Genomic DNA, 17208 nt, shown 5'->3' on the forward strand with positions numbered 1-17208 from the left:
ATTAAGCCTCTGCACTTGGGGGTGGCTGGGGGAGAGAGGCGTCTTGCGGCTGAGGAACTGGGGGAGGGAAACCTGGCGGGACAGGGGCCGCATTGAGGAGGAGGAGGCTGCAGAAGAGGCTGAGCTACACAGTGGCTGCCTCCGACTGTGAGCCCCAGAATCCTCTTCACTTGCTGCAGGGTCTGGGGAGCTAGCACCTCTTCCCTGAGGAATGGGAGGAGGTGGACATGAAGCACCACTGCCACCCGGTGCCCTGCCACTTTGGTGCTGCTCCCACGTCATCCTGTGATGACGTTTCATATGGGAACTTAAAGCTGATGTTCCCATATGTGACCCTGCCTGCCCCCTTCGAACCTTCTGCCGGCAGAGCTGGCACACTGCTACTGCCTGGTCCTCTGCCTGGCACGTGAAAAAAGCCCACACTGCTGAAGTGCGGGCCACTGCCTTGCCTGCTGTGGAGGGTTGAGGATGGTCCCCACCCGTACGCACATAGGCTTTGGACCTAGGCGCAGTGCTGCCCTGTTGCCTGCCCCCCCTAGCAGTGGTCGGTGGAGCCGGCTCTTCATCCTCATCAACAACAAACAATTCCCCCCCTGAACTGCTGCTGTTATCCTCTGGAGCCGGCTCCCAGGGTCTGTCCCTGTCATCGTCCTCCCCCAGACCAGACCCTGCCTCATACATGGCATCAATACCCACATCCAGCATGCTGGTGTCTGACCCCACACCAGCAACTTGCTGCCCTGCCATAAGGGGACCCTGCCCAATATCCCCTACTGATGTGGGCTGTGACATTACCACCTCCTCCTCTTCATCAGACATGAATGCCCCCCCCATTCCTGCCTGATCATCAAAAAGATCCAGGGTGTCCGGGCCCAAGTCCACCTCAGGATCAAATAAGAGGGATGGGGTGTCATCCCACACTGAGCTAGCAGGTGATGCCACCTCCTGCTGCTCACTGGTGCCCGCTGCAGATGAGGTAGCCTGGGTCAGCCAGTCTACCACTGCCTCTGCCTGCTGCGAGCGTATGGGTCGCGAAGCAGTGGCAAAAAAATCGGGCACAGTCCTACGTGGACCAGTTGCCCCGCTGCTGCGACCCACAGCCACCTGCTGCTGTGGCATTTGCTGCTGCTGCTGCTGCTGTTGTTGCGGCTGCTGCTGCTGTTGTTGCAGCTGCTGCTGCTGTTGTTGTTGCAGCTGCTGCTGTTGTTGTTGCAGCTGCTGCTGTGATGGCAGCTGCTTTGATGGCAGCTTGTGCTGCGACTGATTTACAGTGCCCAGACTGGGCATGGCACATGGGCTGGGCTGTTGTGGGGTTGGATGCCCACGGCCAGCACCACGGCCTCTTCCTCGGCCACCCCTCCCTAACCCACCCTTCTTCCCACCACCACCACCACCACCCATCCCTAACCCACCCTTCTTCCCACCACCACCACCCATCCCCCCTCTCCCACGGCCCGTCATATTGGGCAACTAAACTTAAAAAAAAAATATATATATATAAGGGGGGGGTTTGGATATTTCGGGGAAGGAAAGGAGAAAAAAATAAAACCCTCAACTAAATCCCCTCAGCAGAAGTGTGCACCCACAAGGAGTACACACACCAGCACAGACAAAGACAAAGACAGTTAGCCCTAAAAAGGGCTATTGGGTGGTGAGCAGGCAAGCAGAAGAGGGAAAACAGTAAACTGAAATCCACAACCTCCACTTGCACTGACTCAGAAAAAAAAAAAAGCTCTCTACACAAACTCCACTAGCTAAATCACACACAAATCTCTCACTATCCTGCTCTCTCTACCTCTACCAGAAACGCCACGAGTAATGGCCGCCTCTGCAGCTCCTTATATAGCCAGTGGGATGGCTCAGGGATGGCTCACATCTTATTGGCTGCTGTGGGTGATGTTTAGTTTGTCGCGCGTCTTTTTGTTTTGACGCGCATTAGCGGCGTCGCGGCTCGTCGCGCGACGAAAATTTCGACGCGCGGCGAAACGAGTCGCGAGGCGAATTTTTGCCGCAATTTCGCGAAAAATTCGCCCGCGGCGAAACGCAGAAATTCGCCGCGAATTTAACCATGGCGAATTTATTCGCCCATCCCTATTGGTATGTTGATGGCATTTTCTTACCGTAAAGATGCTGTATATTTTATTGCATAATAGGAAGGGTTTTCTGCACGCTGTGCTCTGTACCACACTTCATGTATGCAAATGGAGGAGCAGCTAACCTAGAGCTACAAAATATATTCTCCAGATGCTCCATTTAAGCGTTAAAGAAAATATTCTAAAGGCATAATATACTATAAGTTGGTTATATGTTTCAAAAAGTAGTGTAATGAGATTCATAGTTTGTTAATTACTGTGTTTTTGCTTATGATGCAGAATGAAACTTTCTAAAAAAAAAGTCTGATGAAGAAATGTCAGATCTACAAATAAAATGCTTCAATTTGTTCAGTTAGCCATGAGTGTGGGTAAATCTGCTATCCAGAAAACGACTATCCAGAAAGCTCCGAATTACGGGACTGCGATCTACCATAGACTTAATTTTATCCAAATAATCCACATTTTTGAAAACTGATTTCCTAAAAGTGATTTTCTAATAGATTTAAGGTATAAAGATGCAAATTACAGAAAGATCTGTAAAAACCCCAGGTCCAGATCTTTTTGGATAATAGGTCCCATACCTGTACTGTATTTCTTTTAGGGTAAGGGCACACCTGGCTATTCGGCGGTCAGATGGGGACAATTTTTTATTTCACAATCCCACCAGGAATTTGGTATTCTGTGACTTTCACTTAAATCCATACAAATTTAAAGGAAAAGTATTTTGAGAACATGCTCTCTACAAATCATGCAGAATATTAAGTGCTATGTGTAAATAAATAGAAGGCATTATCATTATCAGGTGTTACTGGCCTTATGCTACTTACATCTTTTTTTTAATACTGTATATGTGAACAGGATGATGACAGTTTAGAGTTTTTTGTTTGCACAAAACCACACAGATGATCCTAATCCCCTCTGTACCTTTAATGCCGACTTGAGGTGCTGCCAGAAAGCTCTGATATTTAGTTTGCTGAAAATGAGTTGGCAGAATGCCATCAAGCACCGGTGGGAGAATGTTGCAGCAGATGGCTCATTTCCTGTAGGGGGTTAATTCATTTTAATGAACAATACCAAGACATAAATAGCTAGAAAGATAAACCCCAAGTTACTGTGCTTCAAATATGTTGAAGAGCACAGCTCTAAAAGATTTATGCAATGAAACATAGAATGACAATGTTTCGCTACATTGTTTTATGTGGTGTCTCAGTGCTCATTGCTTTGAAGTTCCTTCTTATATTTCAGGCTATGAACCACGAATGGTAATTTCTTGATATTATGTTGTTTTTCATTAATAATTTTATTGACATTTTTAAAGTTTACAGTAAAACACAAGATATCCTTACAGACTGCAATGCTGAATACATTGACTCATTTTTGTGTACTTTATGGTTATAAAATCTAAGCATCTTTTCCACATTTTTTTTAATCCACTCTTAAAGGAGAACTAAACCCTAACCAAAGAAGGTGGCTAGAAATGTGGTATTGCTGGGCTGCTGTCAGTTACTGAGCTCACAATATAAAGTACACATAGAATAGAAATGTCAAAATATAAGGCTGATTAGTAATGAATACAGATAATTACTACAAGGCAGCACATAAAACAGTGTAACTAGCATCAGAATTGGATAATCAGCCCTGTGGCATCAGCTTATATTACAGGACAACCTCATTTTCTGCTTGATAATTTGTGACGACCCCTAAGATTAGCTTCTCAACAGCTGTTCAGAGCCCACTGAGCATGTGAGTGTCACAGACACTTTCCAAGATGGTGACCCCCTGTGACAAGTTTGAAGTCCTGGATCATTGCTGCTAATGAGAAGCTGAAACTTTAGGCAATATACAGTATATAAAAAATTGCATTTTTAGCCATATTAATTTGTAGAGTTTACTACTCCTTTAAAGACAAGTATATATGCTATTGGGGTTTTCCCATGTCTGAAAAATGTTGCAATCAAAAAGTAAAAGAATATTTACACTTTTTATTCTGCCATTTTTCCTACTAGGTGACGTTTTTGCTCTTACATAGTTACATAGTTAAATTAGGTTGAAAAATGACAAAGTCCATCAAGTTAAACCTCTCCAAATGAAAACCCAGCATCCATACACACACCCCTCCCTACTTTCACATAAATTCTATATACCGATATCTATACTAACTATAGCGTTTAGTATCACAATAGCCTATGATATTATGTCTGTCCAAAAAGTCATCCAAGCCACTCTTAAAGGCATTAACTGAATCAGCCATCACAACATCACCCGGCAGTGCATTCCACAACCTCACTGTCCTCACTGTGAAGAACCCCCTACGTTGCTTCAAATGAAAGTTCTTTTCTTCTAGTCTAAAGGGGTGGCCTCTGATACGGTGATCCACTTTATGGGTAAAAAGGTCCCCTGCTATTTGTCTATAATGTCCTCTAATGTACTTGTAAAGTGTAATCATGTCCCCTAGCAAGAGCCTTTTTTCCAGAGAAAACAACCCCAACCATGACAGTCTACCCTCATAATTTAAGTCTTCCATCCAGCCAGTTCTCTATCCAGGTACAAATACTTTGTTCCCGGCCAACATTCCTTAATTTAACCAGTAACCTTCTGTGTGGCACTGTATCAAATGCTTTAGCAAAGTCTAGGTAAATCACTGCCCAGGCTTGCCATTGGCCTATCAGCACATACACATGGGGTGAAGTTAAGTGCCAAAATTCATACTTTCTCTTTTCTGCACTGAGAATTTGACAGGCTGATGGTGTGCTTGTCAATACATTTACAAACACAGGCAGAAGAAAGCAGGTCACCCTGTGTGCAATAGTCCTTAAGAGTAGAATATATAAAAGCATTGCTGAGGCAAAACAAACCTTTGAACTTTCTAAAAACATTTATATGAACTATTGATCTGTAAGGCCCCATATGTACACTGACAGGCAGATGCAACTGTCTGTACATTCTAAAGTCCGGTCTGAAAGCAGAGTGTAAGGAGTTGAAATGGGAATTGTTCGTGTAATGATTAATGTGTACTTGGGTTGGTCACTCTAGAGCAATAGTAGTTTCATAAGAGGGAGGGAAGGATCCCAGTGGGTGCAAACTAAGAGGTTATAATAGGGGAGGCTCATAGAAAGTAAGGTAGAGATGCGTCATGGGAAGAAGCAGAAAAGGACAGACTCCGTGATCTCCAGAGACAGAGAGAAAGGTACTAGATTGAGCTAGTGCAAGGATTGGCCTGTCTAATAGCACATCATAGGAGTGTGAGATTAGACAGGGTAATTAGCATGGGCAGTTATAGCCCCAACCAAGTGGAGTTGGCATAGTGACCCAGCCGGTAGCCCACTAGTCAGGACAGAAGAGAATAGGTAGAGCTGGAAGGAGAACTGCTGAAGGGTGTGAGACTTCCACTGGAACCACCTAGCGACGGTGGTCTCAGGGCAAGGCCCAGGAGAAGTGATGTTTGAACCCCTGGTGGGACACTGCAGGCTGAGGTGTGAGTGGGAAAGGACACCTGAGAACAGAGGAGTGCAAAAGGAGTGTATATCTCCCCTGACCGAATGAAATTACCTTTGACGAAGTACTGTTTGAGGAAGTAATGGGAGATCTGAGCCCTGTGAAAATGTTCCAGCTTGTGACTTAACTAAGTGTCACAAAGTTAATAAAAACAAGTTTGGTTCAACTGTGATTCCCTGCATCTCGTCTTTCTAGTGTAAGCTCCTGTCTCGATGAACAGCATACATGTAGCTCTCTGATCCTACATCACAAGCATGCGCATAATGAGTATATAGAGCACACGAGGGAGGTTTTCTTCAATAGATACTATTGTTTTCTCCAACTGGAGTGTGGGTTCTGTTAGCCTGCACCTTTGATGGAGGAAACAATTTTGATGAGATAGGTGCCCCTTAGGGCAAGTTCATACAAAGCATATGGAACACTTCTCTCCACATCATTAAAATTCACAGGTAGAGAGAAGTGGATCAGCTCAAATCATTGGCTTCCTCTTTCTGCACTGCAAAATACAGATTCCGCCTGCATGTGGATACACGGAGCAGGGATCTGCCTGAAAAATGCACATTATTTATCAAAATCTGCACATTATTTATCAAAATCCGAATGCGAAAATATTTAATTTTTTTCTGAAATCTACTCCGACCACATCCGCATGGGTTTCCCCCTATATTTATCAATACATTTTCTTGACAATTTCCTTTACAGGAAAAAAACTCGAAAAAAAATCATGAAAAATTCAAATTTTTTGGATTTTCCACTGAAAACCATGAAATCTTCAGATTATTGCATGAAACCCAGCGCAGATCTAGATAACTTCAGGACTTCTATCATTGATTTATATACCTCGGCAGGTCTGAGATTTTCAGATTCACACTCTATCCATCCTCAGGGTATAATAAATCCTGAAAAATTTGAGTTTTTTTCCACTAAAGAATCGGATTTTATAGTAAAATAAACTAAAAATTTTTGAGTTTTTGGCATTCAGACTTTAATAAATAACCCCCTTAATGTATGGTGATCCAAATTATGAAAAATACCCCTTATCCAGAAAACCCCAGGCCCTGAGCATTCTGGATAATGGATCCTATACCTGTTTATTTACTGTTTTACTAAACTTCATAGGGATATTACAGCACTAAAAGTAAAATTACCATCACTGATCTGCATTATTTTATAATTGTGTTAGGCAAGAGGTTATTATCTCACTAATCATTATCCTAAAACCTCACTACATTTTCCTCTTCATAAAATAGATTACTACTCCAAATTATTTTATCCCTGTGGAAATAATCCATCTGGCCAAAAAGCCTACCCTCTACAATAATGCAGAAAATATGCCAGCTGATATCCCTGTACAATATGCTTTTCTTTAAAAATGCTTACCTCTCTGCATTCATTAAACTATTGGATTTAATTCAGTTTGAAGCCTAGAACCTGTTTTATCATTTACTGCTCATATATTGTTGAGAGGAGTGGACACAAATAGAACATTGCCTATTGAGTCTGGGGTATTATTTGACCAATTAGCCTGCCTGTGGAATGGTCATATATTATCCAGCTTGGACATTTACATGGTTGCCCAAGCAATATAGATTTGTTTGTTTGGGCTGATGGACTGATGGACTGAAAATGTGTATGAAACAACTCTCCTTCCCAGATCTATAGATCACGCATTCTCAAAATGAGACATTGCCAGATAACATTTTCAACCAGGCATACTGACTGGGGGATCAGAACCTGTTCTTTGTTGTAGATACATTTACATATACATTTTATTGGAAGATACTGAAAAATACACATGGGGCTTTCTGGTGAATTGGTAAAGTGGAATTTAGATCAAATAAAAAGGGTGTTTAGATAAAATAAGAGCACATGGGTCTGGATGGATTGGAACCGTTGGCATTCAAACAAAACTGTGGCTTTGTCAGTGAAAACAAAGCATTAATGAGAGTGCTGTTTGGAGAGGTATTTTAATTTAGCTTTTTTTGTATTTCGTGGATAGCTAATTTAGGAATGAAGAAGCCTGGAAGTGACTTTTATCAGTGGGTTAAAGTGTTGCCTAGTTCTTTCCATTCCCAGTGGCACTGTGTATAATAAATCTTTCTAAATCTTTTGTTTTTTTGCTCTGAAAGGTTTTTATAAGTACAGGCTAATCACATTTTGGAATTGGTGTCTCTCCACATTTTTCTTGTATGAAATAATAGGGCTTCTTGTTATTGCATTGGATGCCTCTATAAAAAGCCACTGTCATCTATTATATCCATTATATATATCTGTGTAGTATATCCATTGCTCAATAAGAAAGTCTTTACAGAAATTGCGGTTGGTGGGAACTTCCAAACATAATTGATGGTGGTAAAATCTGGAATTTGAAAATGTTGCATGTTTGGAAATAATAACTAATACTTCAAAAAATGATATCTGCTATTTGAATGTAATTAGTTCAGGTATATGGGTCATGAACCAATAAGTGTTGAGTATGTGATTTTTCTCAGGGGTTTAGTGTTTTGGGTTTTTTTCGGGTCCAATTTACCCTAGAAACCAGGCAGTGGTTTGAATATTTGACTAGAATATAAATAGGAGAGGGACTATATAAAAATAAGTTATACAACGTTACAATATTAACAAGCTTGAGTAGTTTCACCTATTGATTGTTTCCATGTCAACAGAACCAAAAAGTCAGCAGTAATACATAAGTATGATCATTTTGGAAAAAATAACATTCAGTAAATCTTCTGTAATCACTACAACATGCATCATCTACTTGCAAAAAACAAGTTGGGTAGCAACACTTTACATGTGAGGTTTTATTTTCTTTCATTTTCCTCCTTCATCTCTCCTTCCACGCCACCCCATGTTAATGCTAATGAACTTGCACCCATTTTGATTTAGAGAGCGCTAAATCTGGTTGCTATGGTCTTATTTAACCTGCCAGTGGTTTGAAAGAAAACTAGAATATCAATAGAGGAGGACCTAAATAGAAAGATAAAAAATACAAATTAACATTAACAATAAAACTATAGCCACACAAAGCAATCATTTTTGGTTGCTGGGGTTAGTGACCCCCATTTTAAAGCTGGAAAAAGTAAATAATTCAAAAACTATAAAAATTTTTTTAAAAAGGTTGCTATTGGCAGCCACCTTTGAAAACTCAAAGGGGGATGTATTAGAGCCATCACAGAGAACCAAAGGCCTGTGCATAACTCTCTGTTCCTCAGTAGCTAGAGTAATTCTGACTTCATTGAGTGTTGGAAGTCAAGTTGCTTTTAGGACATCAGGTCCTGGGGATGGTGCTACTACATCACGTAAACATTTTTAAAGGTAGCTGTCAGGTATCACTATAAAGTTTGTCATTTGGAAAGTCTCACAATACTGGTGCCTGCCTCCAGTTTATAATCAATGTATAATCACTATATTGTCTAAAGTGTATAAACACTTTATTATTAAGAATTGGAATCCTAATGAATTATTTATTCGAGCACTGCACTTTAGTCAATTGGTGAATTTGGTTCTACAAAGTGCTGAATTCACAATACTTCCTTCATTAATTCAAGGAGGTTTAATTAAAGGGATACTGTCATGGGAAAAAAATGTTTTTTCAAAATGAATCGGTTAATAGTGCTGCTCCAGCAGAATTTTGCACTGAAATCCATTTCTCAAAAGAGCAAACAGATTTTTTTATATTCAATTTTGAAATCTGACATCAGGCTAGACATATTGTCAATTTCCCAGCTGCCCCAAGTCATGTGACTTGTGCTCTGATAAACTTCAATCGCTCTTTACTGCCGTACTGCAAGTTGGAGTGATATCACCCCCTTCCTTTTCCCCCCCAGCAGCCAAACAAAAGAACAATGGCAACTAACCAGATAACAGCTCCCTAACACAAGATAACAGCTGCCTGGTAGATCTAAGAACAACACTCAATAGTAAAAACCCAGGTCCCACTGAGACACATTCAGTTATATTGAGAAGGAAAAACAGCAGCCTGCCAGAAAGCATTTCTCTCCTAAAGTGCAGGCACAAGTCACATGACTGGGGGCAGCTGGGAAATTGACAAAATGTCTAGCCCCATGTCAGATTTTAAAATTGAATATAAAAAAAATCTGTTTGCTCTTTTGAGAAATGAATTTCAGTGCAGAATTCTGCTGGAGCAGCACTATTAACTGATGCGTTTTGAAAAAAAAAAAAATTTCCCATGACAGTATCCCTTTAATTACACTATTTAATTGTTCGTCTAAAAAGTCTTAGAAACCAACATCACTTGGGAATTAATTAGTTTGATTATTTGATTATATATATTGGTTGTTAAGGTGAAATGAATTTATTTGTAATTTATTTATATACATCTAATTTAGGAAGTACTGCGCTGAAAATCATGTGGTTAATTGAACATCATAGGAAGGCTATTGGAATTAATTGGACACTTAGTAGAAGTTATTCTTACTTGGGTAAAAAATGATTAACAAGGCGCTCTTTCTCTGTATAACTCAGAACTCTTATTTTATACTGACGTAAATCAGACCCCTTTTTATTCACCAATAGAAGAGTTATATATTGCCTGTAGATCAAATTAGCAACAATACAATGTATAATCATCATTGATCTATATAGTCCAGCAAGCTATGTAGTGCATTACAATACTTTTATATCAAATGAGTTAAGAAAAACGCAGTCATTTGTTAAACTCAGCCTCCAGATGTTCCAAGCATTATCTCTAGAATCCTATTTGCAGTCTGAGTGGAATGCTTTCTGCTGTGTATTTTTATTTAATATTTTCACTAAAACATTGTTTATTTTGCTGCATTGAAATGTTTCTAATGTGTGCTTAATTGTGTTGCAGAAATCTTACTCTGGAGAAAACACAGCAAGTGTCATTGCTAGGTCCTGTGCTGCCACAGCTCTTTCTCTGCTTGTACCCGTGCTTGTTGTATCTAATAAAGAGAAGGTGGAGGAAATTCTCAACATCTTGACAGTCAGGCTACCTGGAAAGCCATTAGCAGATGACTCTCAGGCACTTCAGATACACATGGGGCTTGCGGTTGGGATGTTCATTTCCCGATTGTTCGAGGAGAAAGTCAGGTAAAGCATATGTAATCTTGTGTGGCTTAAAGTGACCCAGATATATGTGAAAATTTAGCATTATGTTGCCAATATTTTTGTTCCTTATTTAAATAGTACTGACATATGCTGAGATTATACATGGCACATAATACAATCTATGTCCACAGTCTCTCTAAGTACAGTCAAAGCCCCTACCAGAGACTCCTTTTTAAAGGAGAAGGAAAGCTATAGAGGCATTTTATTGCCAATAGATTAGCTGCAATAGTGCAAGCTAGAATGCTATATTTATTCTGTAGAATGTTTACCATACCTGAGTAAAAAGCTCTAGAAACTCTCTGTTTGTTTAGGAAAGGAGCTGCAGTATTAATGTGGTGTGACATCACTTCCTGCCTGAGTCTCTCCCTGCTCTGGGCTCAGATTACAGTAGAGAAAGGAGGGTGGGGGGAGAGGAGCAAACTGAGCATGCTCTTGCCCAGGGCAATGTTTGTTTAGGAAAGGAGCTGCAGTATTAATGTGGTGTGACATCACTTCCTGCCTGAGTCTCTCCCTGCTCTGGGCTCAGATTACAGTAGAGAAAGGAGGGTGGGGGGAAAGGAGCAAACTGAGCATGCTCTTGCCCAGGGCAATGAGGTTTAAGATGAAGGCAGGAAGTCTGATACAGAAGCCCATGTGTACACAATAGAAGGAAAGAAATGCTGTGTTTCTTTTGACAGGTGACTCAGGCCAGCACTACTTTGGGGGTTTACAGGTATATTTAGATGGACCTTTCTGATAAGGCTTACTTAGTTTTATTCCTTCTCCTTTAATGAAATCATAGGCTTCGGTTGACCCTCTGGGTTTTTGTTTTTTTAAAACCGAGATTTTGCCTGGCTGAAGCTAACTTTAATTTGCTGCTAAGATACAGTATGACCCCAGATGAAGGCTAGTTCTACTGATGAGAAAATAAGTAGAGATCCACAAGTGCTGGCATTTACACACATACTTGTTGTGGGGCCTTGGGTTTCTGCAGGGACAAGTTTAAAACACTTGTTAAACACAGTAAATCTACTGATGCCAGTTTTGTTACACATTGCAGGCATTGTGGCTGCTTAAAGTGGCAATGCTTTGCTACAGATTTTATAATAATGTTTTTTTTATGTTGAATGAGTAACCTCAAAAATGGTTTCCCTGTCCTCGTAGAAAATATATTCTATATATTGAATAGAATCACCACAATCGTATATCTGTGATGCAATGCTGCTCTATGCTAGGTACCAGCTATACCAGGATGGATTGTGCAGATGGCTTCATAAAATAATCTAGGAATAGCCTATTTTACAGCATCAGAGTCTGCCTGGGTAACACTGTAATCTCATATTGGTGTACGGGGACTTTTTCTTTTTTGATTAACCAGTTTCATTGGCAAATATGAATGCACTTAAATTCTCTCTGGATGTTGCATTATCCTAGATATGAGTTGGAAACTACATGTGAAGGAGAAATTTTTTCCAGCTATGTACAGTGGTGTGAAAAACTATTTGCCCCCTTCCTGATTTCTTATTCTTTTGCATGTTTGTCACACAAAATGTTTCTGATCATCAAACACATTTAACTATTAGTCAAAGATAACACAAGTAAACACAAAATGCAGTTTTTAAATGAGGGTTTTTATTATTTAGGGAGAAAAGAAATCCAAACCTGTGTGAAAAAGTAATTGCCCCCTGAACCTAATAACTGGTTGGGCCACCCTTAGCAGCAATAACTGCAATCAAGCGTTTGCGATAACTTGCAACAAGTCTTTTACAGCGCTCTGGAGGAATTTTGGCCCACTCATCTTTGCAGAATTGTTGTAATTCAGCTTTATTTGAGGGTTTTCTAGCATGAACCGCCTTTTTAAGGTCATGCCACAACATCTCAATAGGATTCAGGTCAGGACTTTGACTAGGCCACTCCAAAGTCTTCATTTTGTTTTTCTTCAGCCATTCAGAGGTGGATTTGCTGGTGTGTTTTGGGTCATTGTCCTGCTGCAGCACCAAAGATCGCTTCAGCTTGAGTTGACGAACAGATGGCCGGACATTCTCCTTCAGGATTTTTTGGTAGACAGTAGAATTCATGGTTCCATCTATCACAGCAAGTCTTCCAGGTCCTGAAGCAGCAAAACAACCCCAGACCATCACACTACCACCACCATATTTTACTGTTGGTATGATGTTCTTTTTCTGAATTGCTGTGTTACTTTTACGCCAGATGTAACGGGACGCGCACCTTCCAAAAAGTTCAACTTTTGTCTCGTTCGGTCCACAAGGTATTTTCACAAAAGTCTTGGCAATCATTGAGATGTTTTTTAGCAAAATTGAGACGAGCCTTAATGTTCGTTTTGCTTAAAAGTGGTTTGCGCCTTGGAAATCTGCCATGCAGGCCGTTTTTGCCCAGTCTCTTTCTTATGGTGGAGTCGTGAACACTGACCTTAATTGAGGCAAGTGAGGCCTGCAGTTCTTTAGATGTTGTCCTGGGGTCTTTTGTGGCCTCTCGGATGAGTTGTCTCTGCGCTCTTGGGGTAATTTTGGTCGGCCGGCCACTCCTGGGAAGGTTCACCACTGTTCCATGTTTTTGCCATTTGTGGATAATGGCTCTCACTGTGGTTCGCTGGAGTCCCAAAGCTTTAGAAATGGCTTTATAACCTTTGAAATTGAACTCAGGTGTGATAAACCACAGTTAAGTTATTTTTTAACAAGGGGGCAATCACTTTTTCACACAGGCCCATGTAGATTTGGAGTTTTTTCTCTCCCTTAATAACGTAAACCTTCATTTAAAAACTGCATTTTGTGTTCAATTATGTTATCTTTGACTAATAGTTAACGGTTTTTGATGAGCAGAAACATTTAAGTGTGACAAACATGCAAAAGAATAAGAAATCAGGAAGGGGGCAAATCGTTTTTCACACCACTGTATGTATTCTTTTAGGCCGAGAACTTTAAGCACTGTCTGTATCTTTATGTGTTGAATCTGGTGTTACAGTAAATTTGAAGTCTAGATTTGGAATCAGTGAACATTTTTAATACTGCTATTGCCCATACAAATAAACTCCCATGTTAGATGCTAAGACTGCTTGATATAACCCCTTTTAGACTACAATACTGCTGTTCCTGCAAAAACATATAGGCTCCACTATCCAATTTGTACATATTATAAACAGATAAACATATATAATTATATGCTACAGTGAATCTATTTTACAAGAATTTTCACTGGATATTGTGAATCTTTTGTATGCCCTTTTAACCCAGAAATAGCAAGGTCTATGTGTAATAAAGCATGTTTTCCTTATGTAAATCCATTATTGTCATTATTTTACAGTGATGTATCTGGGCGGCAGTTGAATCTACTAATGATGAGGTCTTTAGATGCACTGGAAAGTTGCTGCTTTGACCAAAGCCTGGAATACAAGTATGTAGATTACTGTAATTTCATTTAATTCATGTAGCGCAGTGATGCCCTATGCTAACTATGGGACGTGTGCATGGTAGGAGTTTGTTAGCATTTGGAAATTGTTGGTAGGGGCCTCCAAAGTGTTAAATAATGTTCTGGGTGTTGCTGTGTTATCCACAGGGGAGGAGGAGGTATATGGATTTAAGGGTATGTTTTAGCATGACTTAAATTTTTCACACATATAAGTTAAGTCCCTGCAGTGAGCACCAACCATTTGGTATTTTGGTGTGCTACCATCATTAATGAGGACATGGTCTTAAAAGTTTTTGTGGTAACGTGGGTGTGGTTTAAAGTGTGAGCGATTTAAAAACAGGGAGTGGTCGAGACTGGCTTTGATTATTGGCCTGCCAACAAGTAGGCCAGAAAAATTCTGAAGTTGAACAGCACTGATGTAGGGGATCTATTGTCTGGTAACCCCTTATACAGACAGTTTTAAAATATGACTGCCAATTCCCAGTATGCAATGTAAATGAAAAAGTCTTCATTTTCCATGTTCATGGCACAAAAACCTATGCATTTTTTTAAATGTTTTTTGCTATTAGCCTTAAAACAATTTTCTCCACTTAAAATAAAGATACATTTTCTGTAAAAATCTTAGGCCCCAAGCATTCTGCATAATAGAAATAAGCGTATCACATTAGATGAACAAGCAAATGCGACAAAGGTTTATTTTCTGCATGGAGTTTTGTCTTAGTGGCTTGTCTCTGCAAAATATGGTGCTGATGAAAAACCTCTTCAACAGCAATTGCACACAAGTATATATTATTGGTGACTTAAAAGTAGTCATTAACATCTTGACATCATCAGCACAATATACTTGAGTGTGTTATTACTGGTTTCCAATACATTACATGGTAAAAGTCAGGGTTTGCTACAAATCTCCAATGGTAACATATGGTGTGAGTTGTTACTATGAGATTTTAGATTTCAGTGGTGCAAACTTTAGCAGTATCTCTGCAATATATTAACTGGGATAAACCTTTCACAGATTTAAAAATACATTACATTAAGGGGGTTAATTATGAAAGGTCAAATTTTAGAGCTTTGTGAGCTTTTTTTAGACCTGGAATGGTTACTAATTTAAGAAAAAATTTGAATGTAAAAAACTCGAATAATTGTAGTCAGGGTGAAAAAAATATAGAATACTCAAATCGATCGAGTTTTCTGTGGAAAATAGCTTGAATTAATCATGATTTCGAGCAAAACCCTCTGGGGAAAAAACTCGAACGTGAACAAATGGTTGAAGCTTTTTCTAGCTTTGGGGTATAATAAATCTCAAAAAAATTTGTTTTTTTAAAGAACTACAATTTTTCGATTTTTTTTTTTTTTAACCTGAAAATTCGAGTTTTTGACTGAAAAATACCCTAGATGGAAAAAAAACGTAACCTTTAATAAATCTGCCCGCCAGTGAAGCAGACACTTGAGAGCTTACCACATGGCCTTACTGAAAACATTGAGAACTTTGTAGTGAAATCAAAATTGGTTTTAACATAAAATTGTCTGGAGGTAAATTCTAATAGGGGGTACGGTCAGTATAAAAAGTTGTAAGAAATTGTGAAAAAACAACAAGCAGTATGAATCAAGATGAAACTGAAAATGTAAGACTTTTTCTGTTCAATGGTGAAAAGAATATATAAAGAAGAAGAAGAAGAAAAAAGAAAATGTTCTTACCGATCTGCACTGGGAGGTTTATAAAAACTGACAGTTGAGTGCATGGTTGCCTCCTTAAAGTGAGAGGCATATACTTTCCACTTGCTGATAAGCAGCCAAGGGAACCATATAAAAAACAATCATCTGCACATGGAGATTCCAAACTACTGTTTCTTATTGACTAACTCAACCTCTTTATTCTCCTCGTCTCTTTTCTCTACATACTATACTATATCCTTCCATTAATAAGCCTCTTTGTTCCCATAAGGAAATAGGGAATGACCATGAAATAAGCCAAATAGTCAGAAGCAAGAGGCATATGGACACCAGGGCCCATCTGGAGTTTTCCTGGTATCCCGGTGGGCCAGTCCGACACACGCCACATGAAATCTCTCTGTTTCAGGTGTTATAATGAAACCACTCTAAAGGAAGAGGACAGTGAAGACATTATCCTAGTGTATGCATTTTGACATGAATAAAGTTCTGTGGCTCAGGATAGCCCAATGTTTCCTGCCTTAGAAACCATGAGACAGTCTCTCCTATACTGGAGTACGGAATATAAGTATGGATGATGATCCCATCTCTCTCTCATTGCATTTTACTTCAGACCAAATTGCTTTGTATCAAATTGAATGAAGCTAAACAAAGTTAATTACTATAAGAATACCCCACTGCGACCAATTCAGTGCATGTTACATTTATATAAAGGTTTGTTGTGCTGTTGCCTTTTTCTGCACCTTATTGTTCATGCTTGTGATCACCTACAGGGGCATGTCATGCAGTGCTGTTTTAAATGGTTCAGTCAAAGCTTTACGATTTTAGTAAATGGCAAAATCTAATATGTACAGTAAAAAAAGTCTCATTGCACAGATGGAATCAATGTTGTACACAATACATGCATGATTAGTATTTTTATTTTAGGAAGGAAAAAACCAGTAGGGTTCCAAATTCTACATTTGTTTCTTTTTCTGAGTTTATTACTATATACATTTTAAAAATACCAGGGAGAACAAACATGTGATTCATTTGGGATGGATCTGGACACACAGAATGGCGCATTGCGTCAAAACTAGTTTTCATGTGAATTGCTGTGTAACTGCCATTATCCAGGATGTATAGATCTATTGTTCTGAAAGATGCTGGTAAAGAGCTGCTACAGAGATTTTATTTTATGTGCTCGATTGCTTGCTCCAAACCTGTGGCACTCTGCTGCCATCTTGTGGGTCTTCAGTACCGCAAGTACAAAACCTTTACAAAGCTACACAACATTTTTTAAAATTTGTTCTATATTTTTTACTGGTATCCATCCTAGACTGTTTTGTCTGCATCTCCATGGGGGTGAAATAACCTCTTATCAAAAATATAATCTGTTTTTCAAATTGCATGATATCCTGTTTAGCATTGTCATATATTTACTTATTTATACGTTTTAGGATCTATTATC

At 39.5% G+C, this 17208-nt stretch overlaps 1 protein-coding gene across 4 annotated transcripts in view; it reads left to right on the top strand.

The window, feature by feature from the left end:
• focad.L (focadhesin L homeolog) overlaps nucleotides 1-17208 on the top strand; it is a 136416-nt gene that overhangs the window by 97747 nt on the left and 21461 nt on the right. For all 4 annotated transcript variants that reach the window (XM_041563655.1, XM_041563652.1, XM_041563647.1 and 1 more), the window contains exons 27-28: nucleotides 10426-10664; nucleotides 13983-14072. In XM_041563655.1, the coding sequence (XP_041419589.1) occupies nucleotides 10426-10664; nucleotides 13983-14072 (329 nt within the window). The remainder of the gene's footprint in view (nucleotides 1-10425; nucleotides 10665-13982; nucleotides 14073-17208) is intronic.

This window comes from Xenopus laevis, chromosome 1L (assembly GCF_017654675.1).
Source record: "Xenopus laevis strain J_2021 chromosome 1L, Xenopus_laevis_v10.1, whole genome shotgun sequence".
NCBI classification, from domain to species: Eukaryota; Metazoa; Chordata; class Amphibia; order Anura; family Pipidae; genus Xenopus; species Xenopus laevis.